This window comes from Nerophis lumbriciformis, linkage group LG06 (genome assembly GCF_033978685.3).
Source record: "Nerophis lumbriciformis linkage group LG06, RoL_Nlum_v2.1, whole genome shotgun sequence".
Lineage (NCBI taxonomy): Eukaryota > Metazoa > Chordata > Actinopteri > Syngnathiformes > Syngnathidae > Nerophis > Nerophis lumbriciformis.
In genome coordinates this window covers 31,246,227-31,271,597 of record NC_084553.2, presented here as the reverse complement: position 1 = coordinate 31,271,597, position 25,371 = coordinate 31,246,227, and the positions used below count along the sequence as shown (strand labels likewise).

At 39.1% G+C, this 25,371-nt stretch overlaps 2 protein-coding genes across 3 annotated transcripts; both read right to left on the bottom strand.

Annotated features, from left to right (window-relative positions):
* Positions 1 to 23: 23 nt before the first annotated feature.
* rab27a (RAB27A, member RAS oncogene family) lies at positions 24 to 24,969 on the bottom strand. 2 transcript variants are annotated; one of them, XM_061964117.2, is made up of 6 exons: positions 24,864 to 24,969; positions 7,231 to 7,399; positions 3,384 to 3,469; positions 3,189 to 3,292; positions 1,886 to 2,009; positions 24 to 1,472 (listed from the first exon to the last, which is right to left on the bottom strand). In XM_061964117.2, exons 1-6 carry the CDS (start codon positions 24,923 to 24,925, stop codon positions 1,277 to 1,279), a joined length of 741 nt encoding a protein of 246 aa, XP_061820101.1. In that variant the 5' UTR covers positions 24,926 to 24,969; the 3' UTR covers positions 24 to 1,276. The 2 variants fall into 2 exon arrangements, with proteins under 2 accessions (XP_061820101.1, XP_061820102.1); XM_061964118.2 differs by lacking the exon at positions 24,864 to 24,969 and adding an exon at positions 19,553 to 19,753.
* Positions 21,847 to 25,009, bottom strand: LOC140678865 (protein PIGBOS1). Its single transcript, XM_072913361.1, has 2 exons — positions 24,864 to 25,009; positions 21,847 to 24,545 (listed from the first exon to the last, which is right to left on the bottom strand). The coding sequence occupies exon 2, from the start codon at positions 24,493 to 24,495 to the stop codon at positions 24,316 to 24,318; it is 180 nt and encodes a 59-aa protein (XP_072769462.1). The 5' UTR covers positions 24,496 to 24,545; positions 24,864 to 25,009; the 3' UTR covers positions 21,847 to 24,315.
* Between the last annotated feature and the right edge of the window lie 362 nt (positions 25,010 to 25,371).

Sequence of the window (25,371 nt, the reverse complement as noted above, 5' to 3'; positions counted from 1 at the left end):
CATGCTCATATTAACCAACATGGTGCATTACAAATAAATTAAAATGTTTATTTAAATAAAATAACATATTTTTTTCAAGTGTATGGAACAAATTGTGATTTATTCAACAGATCAATTCCAAATGTCTACAGTATTTGCTGAATTAGTTGACTGAAATATTGTTTTGAGGAAACATATATTTTCTGCTAGTTGTAATACATACAGTATCAAAGTAACAGTTAATAGACTTTCAAATGAAAACTTTTGGACAACAATTGCATTTCAGTGTTTAACTACATGGTGAATGTAAATATAACTCCTGCAAATGATAAACCAGACTACAGAAACAGATGAGAAGTATTTGAAGCATTAACTTCTCAATGACAATTTTTCTCATTCAAATATTTTTATTATAACATTATTTTCAATCAGAATGTAAATAAAAATGTTAAACAATTAAATGATATGGATTGTGTTGGCCCTGTGATGAGGTGGCGACTTGTCCAGTGTGTACCCAGCCTTCCGCCTGAATGTAGCCGAGATAGATTCCAGCACCCCCCGCGACCTCAAAAGGGACAAGCGGTAGGAAATGGATGGATGAATGGATTCTCTTATTTTGTGACCAATATAGCACAGTTGTTCTTTATTACTTAAAATGCACACAATTGCTGTTTATTGTTGTGGAATATTCTGCCAAATAATCAATTAGCACATACAGTTTATGACTGATGTTATGTTATCTTATCAATGTCAATCAATTTATTTAATTGAACACTAACTGTATTTATTGAAGCGTAAAAAAACTTGCCACGTGTTTTCATCATTTAGTCAAGAATACTTTTTGGCTGTGAAAATGAATATTGCAGCATTGGAATTAAATGCTAGCGACTTGTCCAGGGTGTAACCCGCCTTCCGCCCGATTGTAGCTGAGATAGGCTCCAGCGCCCCCCGTGACTCCAAATGGAATAAGCGGTTCAAATGGATGGATGGATGGATGGAATTAAATGCAGCAATATAATTGAGTACATCTGCAGGAAATACTAATAACGTTTTAGTAATTAATACGATCACCCACATATTTATGGCAACATACTTTGTTGCATAATGAAACTGTGTTAATGTTCATGACTGGACCTTTTAGCATTAAGGTAAATAAATATTCCCACCCCAAGCAATAAAGTCACAAAAGTCCAACTATTATTACAAAGGCACATAGTGACATACAACACAGCATGTTATTAATGGTGTATCATTTGCATGTGAAGCCTAAAACAGACATTCCTATTTGTCCACACTCTTAACATGCACATTTGGTACTGTTGGAGCTCTCTGCCAAGTCTGCAGTGTTGGTTCCATTCGTTCTGAAAGTGCCGTCGGGGATCCAGGACTTGTCCACGCATCGTTCCATCCTCTTCATGATAAGGTCGAGCAGGACGTCCACCGCCTCAGTGACGTTCAGGCCGTTTGCCGCACTGGTCTCAAAGTAAGGGATTCTGTTGAACATCACAAGGAATGTTACCTGCATTGAACTTGTGGATGAATAGGGAAAAACGTGCAGTCGTCTTAGAACCAACCATGACTAAAAATACAAACAAAACCTTATTTGTGAACAATGTGTGCTGTGCCACAGTCTAGCAAAGATAACCAGGCGTGTGTTTAATCTCCTCAAGAAGCCTTTTAAAACACTTGATGCGGTTCTCATCCATTACACTATTTACTTTTCAGTACAGGTGTGCCAGAGCAGGATACTTTACACATGTGGACAAATATTGACTATTCCAGGAGGGCCTATAGAGTTTGACGTTCTTCTCTCACTGACTTTAGCAAACATGTTGGCCACTGCCTCCTTGACAAATGTTCCTGGGAGAGGTTTTTGTGTGCGAATGAGGGAATGAGTGAGACCTACCCGTACTTCTCTGCCAGGTCTCGGGCTTCATCCTCCCTCACGGCTCTCTGTTCAGACAGGTCACATTTGTTGCCACACAGAATCACGTCTGGATTTTCGCAGTAAGCATGAACCTGTAACTGGCCTGACAGAAACAATAGTATTTACTTCGCGTGACATAGTAGACTCACTTAGATTACAGTTTCACCTCAATTTATGGGTGCTCAGGCGTAGCAAATGCTATGGTGAACCCCGTGAGATTCGAACCAACGCATCTGGTCTTTCTCACTAGCATTAGCTTATAGCTAGAGATGGACATAACTTTGTTTTTCAAGCATGGGAAGGGAGAAAGTGAGTGTGAAGGACAGTGCTATGAAGACGTGGACGATATCCAATGAATTAAAGAAAGAAATCATCAAAAGCATGACAGAGCGTGAAACATGACAGAGCATGTAGGTAGCTAACTTGATGAAGCAATTGGAGAGTAGCATAAATAGTCGGCACCATACTGAAGCAGAATGAATCTAATGCCAGCCAAGGATGTTAGTATGATATCTAAACTTCAAACATTTATCGATGAAAATATGGAGAAGCAGCTCAAAGGAGATACCACTCTCCAAGGTAAATGCTGTACATTTTTATTAGGTTACTTTATAAAACTACTGTAATTGTTTAGTTGTTAACATTCTATTGATTTTTTTCTGACAAAATTATCAAAACGTTTTTTTTTTTCTTTTCAAGAGGCATGTTTCATGTTAAATTACAATTTGGGAGGCTCAGCACCAATTGATTTCAATTAATTTAAATGGGAGACGTGGATTTTTAGATACAAGTGTTTTGAGTTAGGAGCTCTGTCACAGAACCAACTATGTTTGTAAGTTGAGGTACTGCGGTCAGGGGCGCCGAAAAGGGGGGGGGGGGGGGGGGGGGGTAAAGGAGACGGATTCTAGGGGCCCATGATGGAGGGGGGCCCAGAGAGGCCCCTAATGATGATGAAATTATAATACAGAAAAAATAATGACACTGTTGGGGGCCCTGTAAAGATTCTTTTCATGGGGCCCAAAATCCCTAGCGGCGCCCCTGACTGCGGTACATGTAAATACGGTAAATGAAAAGACCTGGAAACTGTAAAAGAATATGTATACAAAGGTGACACAGGATCATCAGCAACATTCAGCTTTGTAGTTGTTTTTCCATTTGTATTTATAAGTTTAAGGAAATAGGAAACTGAGCACAGTTTATTCTTAAATAAGGGTGAATATATGTGGAAAGACTTTTTTATTTTTAACTAGCATTTAAAAATATTATGTGTGTGTCAACCTACTCATCCAGTTTCGGACATTGAGGAAACTTTGTTCATTGGTGAGGTCAAACAGCAGGAGGAAACCCATCGCATCCCTAAAGAAGGCAGTGGTCAAACTCCGAAACCTGCCAATAAAAAAAAAAAGATGTAATAATCAAAAGACAACTACATTTAATTTACCATTAATAAAACTGAAAAAGTGTTAGGGGGACACACCTCTCCTGTCCTGCCGTGTCCCACAGCTGCATGTGGATCTTTTGTTTTCGACCTGATGAGCCATCAGGACCGGTGGAATTGTATGTCTGTTAGAAGACACGTTTACTGCTAACTTTTCACCACTAAGCCACAATCTCCCGTCACGAGTGCAGTTTAATAAAGTACACTGAGCTACACACTAGCATAAAGCAGACGAGCATCTCCATTGTATCAAAGAGCCTGGCTGTTTTTGTTTTGGATAAGCATAGTTCCAAATGAAATATATCTTTTTTTTTTTTTTTTAAAGATGAGTTCATCAGCACAGTATGCCGAAAGTGATGGCAGCAAAAAAAAGACGACTAAACAAACCACCCAACCAACCTTTTCCAACTGGGAAAAATCTGCACTTTAGTATGTTCAATATTCATTGAAGTGCAATTTTTGCTAACAGAGATTGATTGATTGTTTACTTATTTAGGATAATTAAAAGTCCTTGACCTTCCATTTACAATAGTAAAAAATATGAATTAGAAATAAACGTTTATTGTGTTTTAAAGGGTTACTCGCATTATTAATATTATATATTGTTCGTGCTTTTGGTCCCAAATATAATGCTGTCAGTATAATTTGTGGGACAATATATCGTCCAGCAATATTTTTATAGGCCCAAGCTTAGTACACCACTCACTGCCACAAATTATACATTACACAAATACATAAAACAACAGATAAAATACATATTTTATAATATACACTTTAACACTTCTATGTTATACTAGCAGACGCTGTAGGCAATACAAAATTATCTTGCTACTCACTTGTGTTGCCAGCTATTTCGACAAAAATGGCTGTGAGCAGCGTCATCCTCAGTGTATAGTCATCTATACAATCATACGAGCTGTAATTTTTTCTTACATTTGAATTGTGATTTTTTTTTATTACATTTCGAAATTGATTCAAAATATTCAAGAATTGATTTTAAAAAAAAACAACATCTTATTGGCCAACTCAATGTTCATGTAATACATCAGCAGCCAAAAAGAGCTTTAACTTGTAACCTGTTTTGTAAAGTTTCTTGTATCATTTATGTACTGAATAATAAATTGCGAGAAACGGTTTGAATCAAGAATTGTGTTGACCGGAGAATACATTTTTCATCGAATTGTCGCCCCAAGAATCGGAATCCAATTGAACCCTGAGTTGTTGTAATATTCACATCCCTAACACTGACTACTCTAAAATCCATCCAAGTTCCGTTTCTATAGCATTGTACCTTGGTTGCTGAAATGTGATCAGTGTACTACATTTTGGGCCTAAGAACCAAAAACCTTGCACGAAACAGCATGTGCAAAAAATAAAATAAAGTGTACTATTATTGGGCGCGTTACGTGCGATAGACTAAGAGTCTGGTTTACTAAGATGCATATACTACCCGCTAGGCAGCGTGTGCAAAAAAATAAAACAGCGTGTCCTCTTCTTCGTTTGGATAAAGATGTTGATTAGAGGTGTAACCAATGTACAGCTGGGCAAGTGTTTAACAGCCAGCTGACCAAGCTCTCGTCCACAGCTGCCAGACCACGATTAACATCAGGATGGCGGTATATGGGACAGGATGTTATGATGTGGTCTGCAGTCTGCTCCTCTGCACCACACTCACATGCCGCAGATGAAGCCATACCCCATTTGCACATAGTTGAGCGGAAGAGGCCGACGCCAGTACAAAGGCGATTAAGCCTGACCCAAGGAGGCTTGGGAAAGCATATTCCCAGTGGTGATGTACTGGCCTCAGGTATGTAATCATCCATCCATCCATCCATCCATTTTCTACCGCTTATTCCCTTTGAGGTCGCAGGGGGCGCTGGAGCCTATCTCAGCTACAATCGGGCGGAAGGCGGGCTACACCCTGGACAAGTCGCCACCTCATCGCAGGGCCAACACAGATAGACAGACAACATTTACACTCACATCCACACACTAGGGTCAATTTAGTGTTGCCAATCAACTTATCCCCAGGTGCATGTCTTTGGAAGTGGGAGGAAGCCGGAGTACCCGGAGGGAACCCACGCAGTCACGGGGAGGACATGCAAACTCCACACAGAAAGATCCCGAGCCCGGGATTGAACCCAAGACTACTCAGGACCTTCGTATTGTGAGGCAGATGCACTAACCCCTCTTCCACGGTGCTGCCCGGATGTAATCATGGAGTGATAAATATGATAAATAAATACCGTGATAACGTCGGACAAGCAGAAATGTACAAATCCATGTTTGTTTACAGTGGAAGTTTCCGTTTATGTTACGTTCTGCAAATGTCAAAATAAAGTATTCCGATTTAAAGTGTGACACATGAAATTGCACGTCATAACCAGATCATTTTTTCATGGTCCATGTACACAGTAACATTCTAATCCGAATAATGATCAGATTAAATACATTTGTCCATGTGCTCGTGGCTATTGCATAATTTTTCTGCACATTCATGTTATCTTGCTCCTACCTGTGTGCGATGATTTGAACCAGCAGCACACATTAATAATCTATAACACCTTTTCTGAATCGCAATTTATACAACAGAAACATATGCACATTAACACTTAATCCTGCGCGTGAGGCTGTAGATCGCATCACCAGTGCATTCGTGCGTCTGAACTCAAACGCAAGAAAATGCACAATGAAAGATGTCGTTTGATGTGGGAGATATATTACAATAATATATTTCCTGAATACAAAAAATGAACAATATAAAAAAAACGCAAGCAGACACCAAAGTGCATCAATTAAATCTGTTTTATTCAGCCCCTTAAATCCACCATCAGCTATAAAATTATAAAATATGTTGCTGAATAGATGATTATGTCTAATATTTTTTTATTACTGTCCGTCCAATATGTTAACACAAAGACGTAGGACGGACGATTCTCGTCAGGCCATCTGCAGCCGTGTGTGGCGATGGTGATGGAGATATCAATCCTTTTCGTGTCTGGGCCTGGTGAGGTTCCCAGTGTTGTGTCAAATTAAAGAAAACTAAACTACAACTAACTAAATAGTGCTAGCTGAACGGTGATGAGTGTTGATAAATCACATTATGTGTGCTAAGTAATTATATTTGCATCTTCTCCTCCCAGTATTGTGGGGGTTTTGATGATCAGCATATATTTTGCATATTAATAAAACAGAGACACAAAATGGATTGCACACCTAAACAGAGACAATCCACTTTGCACATGTTTAGTAGATCCGCTTTGCGTGTGCTATCAGGTTTGCACGTGCTTAAGTACACACAAACTTTTATTAAATCAGGCCCTATGTTTCTTTGCACTTAGTTACCTTGAACTTTACAATTATTGGAGTTAACATTTATGTAATTTGGGTTGAACTTCAGTCAGTGTCATTAAAAATTACAGTGGTCCAAAAAACCTATTTAAAAAGATGGTAAATGATGAACATGTCATTAATTGATTGTGGAAGTTCAAGGATTGGAGGGGTTTAAGAAAGTAAATATTAGTTCTACTCAGGTGTTTGCTGATGGTAGGAGGTTGCCGCCTGCTGTTAAACATTATTAGTCAGTACTCCAATTGACTTGTGTGTTGGAATGTACTGTATGTACAACAAGTGTCCCATGGATAGCTGTGGATGGCCAGATTGCTAGATAGACAGACACTGAACAGGAAGAAGGGGTTGATCATAACAACATTTGGTTTTATGGCCTCCCTCATTGGTCCAAAAAAGGGAACAAACAACTGAACACGAAGTAATAAAAAAGAGTAAATATTAATAAACTCTACCCCAGTAGTATTTTAAATGGACTTCCTGAGGAAAAGCGCCCTAGCTTATTCTTTCATTACCAAGGAAAATAGCCTTAGCTTACCACTCGTCTTTCTCTGAAGTCAATTCCGACAGTGGTGATGAACTTAGAGTTAAATTTGCCATCAGTGTACTGGTAGAGAAAACTGGTCTTTCCCACACCAGAGTCGCCCAGGGCTAAGAACTTGATGAGGTAATCATATTCTCCATCAGACATAGTGAGAGCTTGATTCCTAAAACACACACAAAATAGAACACTTTAAAAAAAAGTTACAAAATAAAAATACAGAATATTGTTTCATTTGCCCAAAATTACTTACAAAAAATAAAATAACAACAATAATAAGAAAAAATGTTACAGCTGTAGTATAAACACAGATCAGTCCTATCAGTAAAAAAACTGGAATGAATAACAGTTAAACCAGCAGAACGCCTCATGTTCCAAAGCATACCAAATCATGTGGAAACAAACATGGGCATAAACGCTGCTATTAGAACGACGTGTTCACTAACATTTTAGTGAAACCTCCTAAAGTAAAGCTGAACGTCTACACTTGGCTCTCATCTTCATTGCTTTAGTCTCCATTTGACATTGTGACCGTCACAAAATGAGGGTATTTCCTTTCTACTGATAAATTCTAAAATAGGCCAGTTGTCTTGGTGCCTTTTTTGGACCAGTCCTAAAAATACACACTAACCATGTTCTTGCATACCCTCAATTCTGCAAAAATATGTTTTTGCACAATTAAATTAAACATTTACATATTAAGAACATTGCACATGTTCATAGAGAGGCTTCATGTAAGACATACTCTTCACTACATTTATGATGGAAAGTACTCTACATAGTACTCTGGGCTCCACAAGGACGCACGATAATTAGATTTACTCAACGGCCCATTTTTTCACTTCACATGGTCAACTAATTCCAGCCAAAAGAAGGCGCGGATGCATCATATGACCAGTGTGCAGGAAGAGCATTCAAACAAGCCTCACATTCTTTCACTGTTACCCCCATTGATCCTTTCATCTGGAGCCAAAAGCAGCTTAAAGTCCTTTCGCGAAACCAAGATTCATGATGAACTCACTCACAATGATGCTAACAGCTCATACCCGCATCTGAGTGTCCATACGCTAGTATCTAACCACCAATGCTGTTTTCAAGTACAGTTGGGAAATTAGGTGCTTTTACACTGCACAAACTTTAAGATTTTTCTATTTAACGTGCTTCTATTCAGGGAAATGAGCCACTTTAATCTTCTTGAATGCTAAGAACCAATTACTTGGTCCTAATCTAATGACTTACTTACTTATAATTCAACTGAGCCACTGCAAGCCATGATGTAACTTATGCAAAATTCTGTTGCATATTTTACAATAATGTAATCAACATTGTAATCTCATATTGGCTTAATAAATTAACTACATTTCACTGAGGGGACGTATGTTCAGAAAACCTGTCACAGTCTTATTTGGAACATTCCATAAATACTCAATATAGCGCCGCAATTCAATTAACACTTTTATGGTGTGTTTGGTCTACCAAACTGAATAACCAACAGAATCAACAAACATAAGCATCAACAGCTGTGACTGTAGGCCAGCTTTTAATATAGATTTGAGTAACTCTACAAGTAAATAGATGCAGGGGACACATTTAAAGTATTATTAGTAGTCAGCATACAGCAGCTTTATTTATCTCTGGATGCGGTTTAAAATGTTGGCTCAGTTGTCAGTGCGAAAATCCCGCAAGTTATACTGAGCTAAACTAAGATCCAAATACCACGTGCTAAACACCGTAAGAAAACTATAAAATTGCGAGTGGGCGGGCCCGGATTTCCACTGGATTCTTAACTGCAGCAGAATGCATTTCTTTTTTTTTCTAAGTCAATGTATTCAGTTTCGACCACTGCGTTACGCATTCCTGTGCTAAATATACGCAAAGCTTCTGTATTATCCGGTCGCCGCAATACATCTGTACAAGTTAGCTAAAAATCTGCTAGTGTTGGACAGGAAGTTATGCACAAAAAACTAAAAATATTATCCGGTTTACTTTCAAAATAAAATACTTAGTTTTCAAGGCGGATCATATTTTTACACTTTTGGGCAGCGACAGGCATCAACTCAACTTGTCAAAGGTTTTCAGACACATTTTCACCTTGTTGACACAAATGGATGAGAACATGCTGATTCTGGAGGTCCAAAATTAAAAAATAATGTATAGGCATATCCAGGGAAGTTATACAGGGGTATGCAAGCTGATACTGGGGCCGGTAAAGCAGAGGAGTGGTTGATGTTGGTGGTTCGCCTTACTACAACTCCCCTTATCACTTGATTACATGCGGTTTCGCAAGATCTCGTAAAAGTCTACGCTATTCGCTGCTTTACAGAGCCGCAACAGAACAGGAGATTGCCAGACTGCGGATGGTGGCCCCGTTCCGTGGCTGTGCCGTTAAGCTGCCGTTATGCATGTGCAAATCCGGGGTGAGCCTGCGTGCGCAATTGATAACAAGTACAATATGCAGATCACCCCATTTAGAGGAGGATTTTGCATGTATAGTGACTGTCACCATGGAGACACTCATTTACTGTACCTTCACATTCATGACATCATATGCTCCAGCGGTCCAACCTGTGCTGTTTCATCACACTTTCATTTAGAAGTGTGATCTAGCTAGATCTTAGCCGATATGGGCATCTACATCAACTATATGATTTGCCTGAGAAGCTGGACAGGACAAAAAAAATTAAAAATTAAAAAAACATTAAAAAAAAGAAGTGTGATCTAGACAACACAATCTATTTTTAGCAAACAGAAGGTCCGTTGTGGAAGGCGCCGGTGCTGTGATGGTGCGTCTGGAATGGTCCAGAAATGAGGGCCACCCCGCTCTAAACGCAGCCCGCGTTGACCAAAGGGCCTCGCAATTCGGAGGGGAACCCATTCTGCAGTCGGAGTTGAGATAGCAAAGTCTGTAGGAGACATAATTAGGGTTTTTTGGTGCAATGTGTGTGAGGGGGTGTCTGTCAGGTTAGGGGAGGTGCTCGTCACTTGGACATGGGAATGGCTGTGACATAAAGTAATTTAGGAAATATTTGGGCAGTGTCCATTCACCTGTCATGGAGGAAATAAGAAATAGGAGAAAGGAAGGAATTGACTTGCCACACTTTTGTTGAACACTTCAATTTTGATCATAACATTTATCACATCTTCTTACTTTAGCCAACAACCTTTTTAAAATCACCTCAACTGCATTCTGGATCTCAGTGTATTTCATCAGGAATAGCACATCATTCAAACTTTTAACTAATTCATGCCCACCTCTCAGCGACCATTAGGAATGCTGTCGCAACAAGGTCTATAAATATATATCCATCCATTTTTTACCGCTTGTCCCTTTTGGGGTCGCGGGGGGTGCTGGAGCCTATCTCAGCTGCATTGTTTTAATAATGTTATAATTTTTATTTTGCACAAAAGAAATCCACCCATCCATCCATTTTCTACCGCTTGTCCCTCTCGGGGTCGCAGGGAGTGCTGGAACCTATCACAGCTGCACTCGGGCGTAAGGCGGGGTACACCCTGGACAAGTCGTCACCTCATCACAGGGCCAACACAGATAGACTCACATTCACACACTAGGGACTATTTAGTGTTGCCAATCAACCTATCCCCAGGTGCATGTCTTTGGAGGTGGGCACAATAAAATTATTACCATAATTATTATATTATAACTACTATATTTATATATGGTAAAAATAGTAGTAGATACTTAGTTTCAGTATAAAACATTCATCAAATTAAATTAAAGCTTGATTAAAGAAGTATAAAATACATTTCACATAGTTACATAAAAATACATTTCTGCTTAGGGACCAATTTAGCCCAGGGCGGCCTGCCAGAAATGCACGCAAGAATGCATGAAAATGCATGTTATAAGATAGTTTTTCATATATACTGACTGATAATCAGTGATGGGCAAGCTACTTGGAAAACATAATAAGCTCTGCTAAAAGTTACTCTAGACTAAATGTAACTAAGGTACATGGGAAGCTCGTCCCAGAGAATTGTAGCAAGTTACACGGCAAAAGTAGCTTGCGACATCAAAGCTACATAAACATATATGACCCCCAGTATGACATGCATTAAGCTACAGACCCCCATTTAACGGCATTTATATCTACGGGCCCACATGTATAATATCAATGTTGATGTAACTGAGAGTGTACAAATGGACCCAATATATTTATTTTAGTATGCCTTTTCTTTGGCCCACCCCTATAATGTTATTCTTTTTTTCTGCCTTCAGTAAGAAAACAGCATTTATCTATAGCTTGACAAAAAACAACAACTGGTGTGTTGTTTGGGAACATTTGATAATGGTTATGTGCAGTAAAACTTTTCATGACCTCAACTCACCTGTGTGTTCCTAAATTTGTGTGGACGTTTTAGATAAAGAGAGCAGTTATGATTTTGGTTTGCAGAGTAAACAACTAAAAACTAAGGTTTTGGGCATTGTTTTCTCTAAACATACACACATACGTTTGTCTAAATATGGCTAAGGACACGCATTATTGTGGGGTTTCTGGATGTCGTCTTAATCACTAAAGGAAAAAACTTATCTGCGGGAGAGAATAACTCTGCCATTTTCAAGTATTTTTTTGAGTCATCAGTTTGAAGCGTCCCTCTGTCTCCTACTCCCTTGTCGTCATGTGTATGATATGATTTTGCTTCCTGGTTTCGATCACCTGCCTTATTTTGCCTATGATTGGCCAGTCTGTAATGTTTCGCCCTAATCTTAGCCAATTGTGACTCATCAAATGAACACTTACATCATCATGAGTTTTCTCCGTATGTATGGATGTTTTCATTCACCCAGGTCATTGTACAAACCCCGTTTCCATATGACTTGGGAAATTGTGTTAGATGTAAATATAAACGGAGTACAATGATTTGCAAATCCTTTTCAACCCAAGACAAGACAAGATATTTGATGTTCAAACACATAAACTTTATTTTTTTTGCAAATAATAATTAACTTGGAATTTTATGGCTGCAACACGTGCCAAAGTAGTTGGGAAAGGGCATGTTCACCACTGTGTTACATGGCCTTTTTCTCTTTGGTCCGGAGGACACGACGTCCACAGTTTCCAAAAACAACTTGAAATGTGGACTCGTCAGACCACACAACACTTTTCCACTTTGTATCAGTCCATCTTAGATGAGCTCAGGCCCAGCGAAGCCGACAGCGTTTCTGGGTGTTGTTGATAAACGGTTTTCGCCTTGCATAGGAGAGTTTTAACTTGCACTTACAGATGTAGCGACCAACTGTAGTTACTGACAGTGGGTTTCTGAAGTGTAGCTGAGCCCATGTGGTGATATCCTTTACGCACTGATGTCGCTTATTGATGCAGTACAGTCTGAGGGATCGAAGGTCACAGGCTTAGCTGCTTACGTGCAGTGATTTCTCCAGATTCTCTGAACCCTTTGATGATATTACGGACCGTAGATGGTGAAATCCCTAAATTCCTTGCAATAGCTGGTTGAGAAAGGTTTTTCTTAAACTGTTCAACAATTTGCTCACGCATTTGTTGACAAAGTGGTGACCCTCGCCCCATCCTTGTTTGTGAATGACTGAGCATTTCATGGAATCTACTTTTATACCCAATCATGGCACCCACCTGTTCCCAATTAGCCTGCACACCTGTGGGATGTTCCAAATAAGTGTTTGATTAGCATTCCTCAACTTTATCAGTATTTATTGCCACCTTTCCCAACTTCTTTGTCACATGTTGCTGGCATGAAATTCTAAAGTTAATGATTATTTGCAAAAAAAAAAAAAAAGTTAATCAGTTTGAACATCAAATATGTTGTCTTTGTAGCATATTCAACTGAATATGGGTTGAAAATGATTTGCAAATCATTGTATTCTGTTTATATTTACATCTAACACAATTTCCCAACTCATATGGAAACAGGGTTTGTATTTTCTCCGTATTTTTTTAGCTGTATTTGCAGTCAATTTTCTCTCTTTGTAACTTGTAGCTATGATGTAAGCTGCCTAGCTACATGGGGCTAAAAATAGCTAAGCTACAGGAATTGCTACTTGTTCAAAAAGTAGTGAAGCTATCACCAAGCTATTGGGAAATGTAGTTAAGCTATGTAGCTTCGCAACATGTAGCTTGATACTGCCCATAACTGTTGATAATGCATCTCCTATATGAAATAAAACTAACATCAAAATGCTAGTGGACATCAAAACAAATCATTTGAATAGTCTTAGTCAATGCCTTTAGTCATCCAGCAGCTATATGATTATAAAATTACATTGTTGAGTAGACAACATGTCTATTATTATTTTTTCTGACAGTCATAATCTGTTGACACGCACACGTAAGACGGAGGATTCTCTGTCCATAGTCTGTCTTTGCAGCGCAATCTCCTCATTTCTGACAACCGTTTGTGCGTAACTGTGCCAGCCTCCACACACATATGAAAAGTGCTAAATATAGACTCAAAATAGTTTTAGCTTTGAGAAAAAAAATCACATTGCGAGTGCTAAAAGATTACATTAGGCTCTCCTCCTCCCAGTATTGTGGGTGTTCTAATAATCAGCATATGTTCTGCATATAAATGAAGGCAAGTACACTAAATGGATTGCACTCTCAATTTTGCTCAATTAAGAGACTCAATCCTCTACACACAAGCTTAGTAGATCGCTTTGCGTGCGCTATCAAGTTTGCATGTGTTTTAAAACAAGCAGAACTTTAGTAGATCAGACCCTTGCTGTACTGTTGTTTACAATAATAACACTCTTTCAAGCACTCCAAATGATTATTCAGGTTAGAAAATGCAGCTGTTACACATAATGATTTTTCATTGTTTGGCAATTAGCATTACAACCTCTAACCAATTATGGTTTGCTTCCAATTAACGCCATGTCCTTTTGCGGTTTAAGTGAATAATTTATGGTACATGTACAGTACATGTCATAAACAATTAAGGAATGTCTGGTGAGACACAATCATGCATTTCTAATTGTCAGTATAACTTCTGATCAGTTGACTTCAGCTGTGTGACAAGCACATTGTTCATTCTTGTATATATAAGCGAGCATAGAGTATGAGCTAAATAGCTTAATCCAGTCCTTCTGGAAGCGTATGTAGCACTTTGCTTCAATGGAACCTCAGTGGGCGACGAGGAAAGGCCGATGTGTTGTTTCCTTTAATGTTAATAAACTTACTATGTTATGCAGAGGTATTTTTATCACAATTTTACAGACAAATCATACTATTTATAGTCAAGGTGGAGAGTGAAACTAAATATTTTCTTCTTCCTAGGGGGAGCGTAACACAAAATAATTGAAAAGCACTGGCTTAATCTCACCACATCCTGTTGCTTTTTACTTTTTACTGCACCTTCAATGGATCCAAATTGCCTCACTGTAATCCACTGCAACAAGTTCAGTTCTTTGACAGTTTTCCATGCTTTTTTATCCAATCCTCTGTCAGAAATTGCAATTCAAAAGTTACAGTATGTATCACTTAGTGAAGACTTGCACACACTAGTACAATTAAAAAAAGAATCTGCTGTGATAAAGGACTGACTACAATGGAGTCTCACTCATAGGGAAAACCACAGTATAGGATCGAAGTGATGCACACTCTTGTGCATGTTTCCTGTCATTTTTTGTGAGACTAACTAACACAGCTCACTAAGTGACAGAGTCAAGCACAATCCTTAAGAAAAAATCAACAAGGTGAACTAGAACTACTTGAAGATGCCATAATATTGTAATCGCAAGTGAATATAACAATGAAGAGTAGGGCAACATTTATGCAACATGGTGAAATGAAAAAAAGAAAGAAAAGTATGCAACACTTCCACTGCACTGAGGAGGAAGCAAAGAGGCAAACTTTCTGCTGTGTTGGGAAACTCCACCAATCGGAATCAACTTAGAACAACAGAGCTCACGAACAGGGTAATTAGTATTTGATTTATTGTGTGTGATTTAGTCCTTCACTGAAAGCAAATAATTGCTTTCGTTCTCTCTTGGGTCATTATTGCAATTATCAGCTTTTCTCGATTGACACATACGCCTTGCGCAACTCAAGCTAACCAGATGTTTATTTTAGATGTTGTGTTTGTCAGCAAAGTACACATATTTTTTCAAGAAAGGTTAATGAAACGTGTTAAAACGCTCATACTCAAGAAGATACGCGCTAATGTCTTGTCACAGTCGCAGCAGTTTATTTTGTTTATTGTGCGCACGTTGTATTCATATTTTCTTGACAGGTAACGAGTTGCCTCAGGGATGAGACACAAAAATACACACACACACACATTTCCTCTCCAACGTGCAACCATGCTGCCTTGCACACCTCACACAGGATGTATCAGAAATGTTTCCCACTGGGCATTGTACAATTGTTTATGACAGATCCAGTTAAACTTGAAGGACATTAAAAATTCACCAATCATAATATTAGTTTATTAATTGAGCTATAGAAATTTGTCTGTTGTGTTAAAGTCAATAATCGTATGCATTTTGACACAATTGAAGCTAAAAGCAGAGGACCTACTGATTCAATCTACATTGACTAGTCAACTACTTATCATGGCACGGAAACAGAAGTTGAGAACATTGAGAAATGTTCTCCAATTAAAAATAACATTTTTAATTGGAGATCATACTAGTACCCAAAGATGGGTACTAGTATGGCTAAAATAGCTTTTAAGGACATGTTACTACGTATTGTTCGCTCAGCCTTCGAGCAAGTACAAGCTAAGTTATGTTTTCCATGCAGAGCAGCCAAGAAAGGACAGTTCTAATCATTTTGTCAGGAAGAAGCAGAGGATCCATCCTGGGCAGCTGTCTAACTTGGAAGCTATACACGGATATAAGGATAAATGAGGGCACCCCAATTTTTAGTGTATTCTACTACTGAACTGCTATACACAAAAAAGTGGACATTTGACAAAAACCCTACTTTACTACAGGACGCCTTGAAAACATCAAGACCATAGACAGTAAGACGTTGGTGGTCGTTTTGGTTTTCAGGTCCGTTTTATTCTTTTGTTTTTTTGTGTGAGTATTCTAATCTGGTACATGTTAATTTTGTATTTAATTATATAATGAGGTGCTGGTTGCAATTGCTTAATAACCAATGTATAAATCACAGCAAAGCAAACTATCAAATCAAAACACTGTACAAAACCCATCAAATGAATACTGACTCATGATTGGTGTTTTTTCAGATGTCAGAATGAGGATGATTTGATAAACGTGAGTGACAGGCACAGCAAAACCCTATAAGTATTTGGATGACAACGTCTTCAACGCATTTAAAGAAAAATAGTTTATCTTTAACTTTAAAGGGGAACTGCACTTTTTTGGGATTTTGTCGATCATTCCCAACCCTTATGTAAGACAAGAACACATGTTGCTGTCATAACTGCGGTTGAATTTTGCTTTCTTGCCTCAGTCTCTGGCTCGGGATGTTTTGTTTTACCGTAGCCTCAGTAAAAAAAGATTGATAACGTGTTTTTTTCTCTTTGTATACCAGGCCAGTAAAGATCGCCACAGGGTCCAACTTTGACCCTGAGGTGATATCAGAGTACAAGAAATTGAACGTATATCATTATTAAAAAAGATATACAACGAATTAGAATTTGAAAAAAATTGAACGGATATAGATAGATAGTACTTTATTGATTCCTTCAGGAGAGTTCCCTCAGGAAAATTAAATAGTACCAATTCCTGTTACCTGAGAACCAATACCAGTAATAAACTAACAATTTGCAGTACTTTTGTGTGTGTTATATATTGTTTACCAATAAAATCGAATTTTAAGATTCAAAATGAGCTAATTATTATAATTGTGCTGTCTAATTGTTATTTCTTGCATGTTTGATTACACTCTATCTCATTTGCATGTGGATATAGGTATAGTAGACTTGGCATGAAAATGCAATTCCAGGACATTAGATGGCAGTTACCTAGCTAGAGAGTAGCCTCTGCCATGAAGCTGAATGTGCCAGTCTTTCTATTGTTGTGCCCTAAAAAGTGTTTGTACTGTAATTATTATATTTATTACACACCATGTGTTTGATTATAAAGTGCATCTTAGTTGTAGTTTCCACTACCAAATTTACAGATGTTGAATTCTCTAAGTAAAATGCTAACTGGTAGCATGTATACGATAAAGCCAATTTTACCATATTTTAGAAAGGTGGAGCCATTCTTTAAGTTTGAATTTGTTCTAATGTGCATATTTGCTTTGTTGGTATTAAAAAGTACAACATATTATCGAGAAGCAGTCTGCTTGAGTGATTGTTTCCTGGCGAGGTGTTTGAGCCGGTGTCTTGTCTGCAATTGGACGTGGCGTCACGAGCATCAAAGGTATCGAAATATGGCACCGTTTGATTTTACGTGAATTGTACCTATCTCGATACATTTTTTTAAATCAAATTAAATCAGTTCAAACTTTTTAACACAGAGTGTTTTACACAAAAAAAGAAATAAGAGAAGAAAACACATACATACAAAGAGAGAATATTAGTGGTAATAATTGCAATAAATAAAATAAATAAATAATAAATAAAAATGATAATAAATTTTTTATTAATTATGATATCCATCCATATTCTACCGCCTGTCCCTTTCGGGGTAGCGGGGGGTGCTGGAGCCTATCTCAGCTGCATTCGGGCGGAAGGCAGGGTACATCCTGGACAAGTCGCCACCTCATCACAGGGCCAACACAGATAGACAGACAAAATTCACACTCACATTCACACACTAGGGCTAATTTTAGTGTTGCCAATCATCCAATCCCCAGGTGCATGTCTTTGGAGGTGGGAGGAAGCCGGAGTACCCGGAGGGATTAATTATTATAATTGATTATAATTATTATTTTTAATCATAATCAATTCAATGTAGCTCTATCAATCCCTTTATTATACCTCTTCTCATCATTAGGGTCACGGGCAAGCTGAAGCCTATTTAATGTAGTTATTTACCAAAAATATTTATTTAAAAAAAATACATACATGTTTCTATTGCCTCTGAATATTTCCGGAAAGTATTCACAGCGCTTGACTTTTTCCACATGTTTTTATGTTACAGCCTTATTCCAAAATGCAACAAATTCTATTTTGTTCTCAAAATTTTACAGACAATATTAAAAATATTTTTTTTTTTTAAATTGGCAAATTTATTTAAAAAAAAAAAAGAAAAAGAAAAAAAATCACATATACATAAGTATTCACAGTTTTTGCTCAATACTTAGTTAAATGGTAAATGGTAAATGGGTTATACTTGTATAGCGCTTTTCTACCTTCAAGGTACTCAAAGCGCTTTGACACTATTTCCACATTCACCCATTCACACACACATTCACACACTGAGCAAGGGTGAAGTGTCTTGCTCAAGGACACAACGGACGTGACGAGGTTGGTAGAAGGTGGGGATTGAACCAGGAACCCTCAGGTTGCTGGCACGGCCACTCTCCCAACTGTGCCACGCCGTCCCCGAGTTGATGCACCTTTGGCAGCCATTACAGCCTCAAGTCTCTTTGAATACGATGCCACAAGCTTTGTCCATTCCTTTTTGCAGAACCTCTCAAGCTCCATCCGGTTGGATGGGAAGCGTTGGTTTTCATACAGGATGTCTCTGTACATTACTATATTCATCTTTCCCTTTATCCTGACGAAACTGCCCAAAGATATGGTGTGCTCAAGCATCTTATTCAAAAAGACTTGAAGTTGTAATTGCTGTCGTAGGTGCATCAACAAAGTATTGAGCAAAGGCTGTGAATGCTTATGTATGTGTCATCTGTTTGTTTGTTTTAATACATTTGAAAAAGGGAATTAAAAAAAATGTTAAGTTACATTTTCATTATAGTGTATCGTGTGTAGAATTTTGAAGACAAAAATGAATGTGTTAATTTTTGGGCTGCCACTTAACAACCACTACTTAGTAAATAGGAAAGAATAACAAAACGTGTAAATAGGCACCAAACTTTGAAGGAATCTACATAACAGGTTAATTCCCAGCAGAATGAGTGAAAGAAAAGTTAATTAAGTAGAATAAGTAATGGTTCCCTGCAGGTCCCCCTGAGAATGTGGTAAGTATATCATGTTTATATCATTGAAGTAGTCACTGACATGTTCTTCTCCACTATTTTCAAACAGAAGCAGGAGGAGAAGCTAATTTTCTCAAAGTGCCGTAAAATATTTTCCTAAGTGACATTAGTGGGCGTTAAAAGCCAAAATTATATGTTTTGTCACTACAGCAAAAGTGAAAAAGCAAAAAACAAAGTTTACACTAGCTCCGTCCTAACAGATGCTACAACTTGCTTACGTTTCCTGATAGCTGACTTATTTCACTCACCAGCCCGGGGCGTTGCTGCCACTTGTTGCTTTGGAGGGGAAAAACAAAGCTGAACCAGATGGAAAAAAATTAAAGTTAAACTGACTCTTCCGAAGGTGAATAAAGCGGTTTTATGTCCCCCGTGTCCTCCGGGCCATTAGATGTCATGAGGCGACTTTACTTCTGCACCTTTAAGACTTTTCGTCTACGAGCTGCCGCTGAGTTGACATTCTCAAGGGAGTCGGCAGTTTTGTCTCGGCTCTTCATATAGAGTCGACTCCTATGGAGCCACATGAATTGCTTAAATTTATTGATTACCAAAATAAGGTAAAATAAACACATTTTCTGATTAAAAATATTCCAAGGTAACATACTTGTAAAATGCCGAGCTGTTATAGTAAACGACATTATTAACAAAACATAAAACAAAACGTAAAAAAAGAAAATGCACTAGCATCAACGCATCTAGGTTTTTGCAGGTTTTCGGCAAATATTGTCATTCAGAGACACAAAGCTCCTCAGGTTTTGCTCATTTTCCTCACCTGGTCTCTAATTATGTGGTAATGTTCTCTCCCTCTCCCCTGTCTCAGGAGACGGAAAAACCTGTCTCTCTGACTTCAAACAGTCGTATCGTTTGCAAACGACCCATCACTGGTTTAGAAAGGAGAGCAATGGCTTCAACTTGACGTTTCATCACCAAAGACTCACTTCAGGGAAACATTTCCTAACATGCTGAAGAGAAACATTTCTGGCTAGCAGCCATTATAAACCTGTTGGAGTGACTGACGTCAGTAATTTGACTTAGTTAAGAGAAGAAAAACATCAAGCAGTAACTTTTGACCACCCCCCACACGCACGTACACCTTGACCAAATCTCCCTAAACTCGTCCCAATCGTTTGTGCTGCAAGAATTGTTGGTCTATTATAGTTTTTATGTTATTAACACATTCTGATTAATAATTAGCTCCGTAAAATGTTAAAAAAGAAAAACTATAATAGTGAGACCATTTTTTGCAGCACAAACGGAGCACTTTTGAGAAGGTGGGGGTCTAGCTATGAAGTATACTTTGTTAATAACATAGAAACTATACCAGTCTGACCAAAGATTTCTGCAGCACAAACGTAGCACAAACCATTGGGACACGTTTGGGAAGATTTGGACAGGGGGTGGGGGGCAATTTAATAAAGGTGAATCACAAAACATTAGTCATTTAAAATCTGTAATAGTTTTTGCAGCACAAACGAGTATGACACGCTTGTGGAAATGTTGACATAGTTGGGGGTGGGGGGTTTTAGTTATGTATAATAGCACGTTTATTACATGTTAGTAACATAAAAAACATAGAACTTAAAAACCGTAACTGCACAAACATTGTTGCAGCACAGACCAGCATAAACGTAGAACAAACGAGTGGAACAAGTTTGGGGAGATTCGGACAACGTGTGGGGGGACCTAGTTCACACCGGTTTTGATTGATTGATTGATTGAAACTTTTATTAGTAGATTACACAGTACAGTACATATTCCTGTACAATTGACCACTAAATGGTAACACCCAAATAAGTTTCTCAACTTGTCAATTCATGGTACAAATATATACCATCAGCATAATCATACTTGCCAACCCTCCCGAATTTTCCGGGAGACTCCCGAAATTCAGCGCTTCTCCCGAAAACCTCCCGGGACAAATATTCTCCCGAAAATCTCCCGATTTACAGCCGGAGCTGGAGGCCACACCCCCTCCAGCTCCATGCAGACCTGAGTGAGGACAGCCTTTTTTCATGACGGGGGGACAACAGGGTGACAAGAACTAAATCATCCAGACTAGAGATAAATTGTATTATTATGTTTATCTTACCTAAAAATAAATATATTTATTAATAAAAAATAAAAAAAAATAAAAAATTTTTACTATATTTTGCTAAAAATATCAAAATTGTATTTTTATTTGTATTTTTTCTGACTCCTTATTACATCCAGCCACAGAATTATACATTAAAATAAACATTTTTTGAAATAATTAATTTTAAATTATCATAATAATTCATTTAAAATGACCATATTTAATTATTAAAATAATTGCTTGTTTATCAACAACTTTAGCATTTTATTCATTACATTTTGAAGCTCTCAGAAGTCAAGTTATGTTATATTCCTTAATATTTATTTATGCAAGTTTGAAGTATCAATTATCTAAACACAGTTTTGTTTGCATATTTTCAGGATATATATAGATATATATATATATATATATATATATATATATGAAATACTTGACTTGGTGAATTCTAGTTGTCAATATACTCCTCCCCTCTTAACCACGCCCCCAACCACGCCCTGCCCCACCCCCGACCACGCGACCACCCCCCACCTCCCGAAATCGGAGGTCTCAAGGTTGGCAAGTATGAGCATAATACAGTCATCACACAAGTTAATCATCAGAGTATATACATTGAATTATTTACAATCCGGGGGGTGGGATGTAGAGGGGGTTGGGGCGGGGGGGTTTAGGTTGGGTTGCTATCAGCATACTTCAGTCATCAACAATTATATAATCTGAGAAATGGACATTTTAACAGTGTAGGTCTGACTTCGTAGGATATGTACAGCGATCAGTGAACATAGTGAGCACAGAAAGCATAAGAACAAGTATATACATTTGATTATTTACATTTGATTATTTACAATCCGGGGAGGTGGGATGTGGTGGGGGGAGGGTGTTAGTCTAGGGTTGTAGTTGCCTGGAGGTGTTCTTTTAGTGCGGTTTTGAAGGAGGATCGAGATGCACTTTCTTTTACACCTGTTGGGAGTGCATTCCATATTGATGTGGCATAGAAGGAGAATGAGTTAAGATCTTTGTTAGATCGGAATCTGGGTTTGACGTGGTTTGTGAAGCTCCCCCTGGTGTTGTGGTTAAGGCGGTAATTTACGTTCTGGTTACAGTATATTGTACCAACACCAAGTATGAACTCAACTAAACAGAATAATTAACATGCCAAAACCAACCTAAGGAACATTTTAGTAACTGTAGTGACTTAAACCATGCTGGAAAATAATCACAAGTCACTGCCTTAGAGAAACTGGATAATGCACAAATTAGTGACTGATACAAACTAAAAATCGGGTTATTTTGGCTCATAGGACCCCTGAGGCAGCGGACAGGTACCGACAGGCCAAGCGGTGTGTGGCTTCAGCGGTCGCAGAGGCAAAAACTCGGACATGGGAGGAGTTCGGGGAAGCCATGGAAAACGACTTCCGGACGGATTCGAAGCGATTCTGGACCACCATCCGCCACCTCAGGAAGGGGAAGCAGTGCACTGTCAACACCGTGTATGGTGAGGATGGTGTTCCTGCTGATCTCGACTGCAGATGTTGTGGATCGGTGGAGGGAATACTTCAAAGACCTCCTCAATCCCACCAACACGTCTTCCTATGAGGAAGCAGTGCCTGGGGAATCTGTGGTGGGCTCTCCTATTTCTGGGGCTGAGGTTGCTGAGGTAGTTAAAAAGCTCCTCGGTGACAAGGCCCCGGGGGTAGATGAGATCCGCCCGGAGTTCCTTAAGACTCTGGATGCTGTGGGGCTGTCTTGGTTGACAAGACTCTGCAGCATCGCGTGGACATCGGGGGTGGTACCTCTGGATTGGCAGACCGGGGTGGTGGTTCCTCTCTTTAAGAAGGGGAACTGGAGGGTGTGTTCTAACTATCATGGATCATACTCCTCAGCCTTCCCGGTAAGGTCTATTCAGGTGTACTGGAGAGGAGGCTACACCGGCTAGTCGAACCTTGGATTCAGGAGGAACAGTGTGGTTTTTGTCCTGGTCGTGGAACTGTGGACCAGCTTTATACTCTCGGCAGGGTCCTTGAGGGTGCATGGGAGTTTGCCCAACCAGTCTACAAGTGCTTTGTGGACTTGGAGAAGGCATTCGACCGTGTCTCTCAGGAAGTCCTGTGGGGAGTGCTCAGAGAGTATGGGGTATCGGACTGCCTGATTGTGGCGGTCCGCTCCCTGTATGATCAGTGTCAGAGCTTGGTCCGCATTGTCGGCAGTAAGTCGGACACATTTCCAGGGAGGGTTGGACTCCGCCAAGGCTGCCCTTTGTCACCGATTCTGTTCATAACTTTTATGGACAGAATTTCTAGGCGCACTCAATGCATTGAGGGTATCCGGTTTGGTGGCTGCCGGGTGGCGGGTCTCTCCCTTAGAGATAGGGTGAGAAGCTCTGCCATCCGGGGGGAGCTCAAAGTAAAGCCACTGCTCCTCCACATCGAGAGGAGCCAGATGAGGTGGTTCGGGCATCTGGTCAGGATGCCACCCAAACGCCTCCCTAGGGAGGTTTAGGGCACGTCCGAGCAGAAGGAGGCCACGGGGAAGACCCAGGACACATTGGGAAGACTATGTCTCCCGGCTGGCCTGGGAACGCCTCGGGATCCCCCGGGAGGAGCTGGACGAAGTGGCTGGGGAGAGGGAAGTCTGGGCTTCTATGCTTAGGCTGCTGCCCCCGCGACCCGACCTCGGATAAGCGGAAGAAAATGGATGGATGGATGGAATTAAACATGATATCAGAAAGTGTTTCACGCCACACAATTGGAAAGTTATGTAAATGTACAGCAAGGTTTAAATTAAAAATAAACAGTATAAAGACATTCTTAGCCAGAAGCACATATGTGGCAGCTTATTTACCATTGATTTGTCAGTTTTTTGGAAATATTGATTAAAAAGTATGCATGACCAAGTAGTCTTATCGCAAATTAAATATTTGTTTATTTTTGCCCCTTATTGCACTTAGCATGATGATTTATTTCCGTCAGTTCCTTTGTCTTTTTGTGCCGTATCCTGGTTTGGCTGCTGTGTTGTGATCTTTGTCGTTGGGTCATAGTAGGGTCTGTAGATGTAGAAACCACCCGCAACCCCAAGCACTGCGGCAACGGCCATCTGTGAAAAGGGTAATTTCTTTCGAAACATGGTTCGTTGCAATAGGCAGATCCAGTATTGAGAGAACAAGAAAGGTGTTCCTAAAAGAGCAGCAAAAATGGTGTTAGAATACTTTCAAAATGTATTCACGATTACCACTTAACACGTTATGCCTATCCATGGCATCGAAATATATATTCTCAATATAACATAATTCATCATTTACCTGCTTTGTCAAAACTGGTTGATATTAAATAATTATGAATACGTTTTATACTGAAAGATCACACCGGATATTCCGACAGAATGTTTTTGTTATTGCTTGTTAGCTTAATCGCTACACGAGAAGCCTTTTTGCTTTCACAAATGGACATGTTGTCACCAGGTTAATGGTGATTACATGGTAATTGGGAACTCACCGAGTTACTTTTTGTAGCGTATCACAGTATGTTATTGACCAACGAGAGACCAAAACACCCATGCGAGGACAAACTCAACTGGGAGGACATACAAGGAACGTTGAACGCAATCTTCTTCTATATTTTACGGCGAATCACAATCAACGTTATTAGGTGCCTAGCGCCACCTACTGTATTGGAGTGTGTATCATTAGGGTCAGTACTTTGGATACCGGACTATATTGGTACAAGCATATCAATAAATGTATTTATAAAAAAACTAAAATATTCATTTTGTATTAAAACATATGGTCTTAATATATCTCATTCGAGTCTGGATACATTCATTGACCGAAACATTTTTTTTATGACCGCCATGATGCAGAGTGTTTTATTCTCTGCTTGGGCTAACTACAATACGTCAATGTCGCCGTCTGCTGGAGAGAAGCATACAGTGCTTCGAAAAGTCTTCTAAAGCTAAGCAAGTAGACGCACGTTTTTCTACACTACAACACATATTCTATCCACT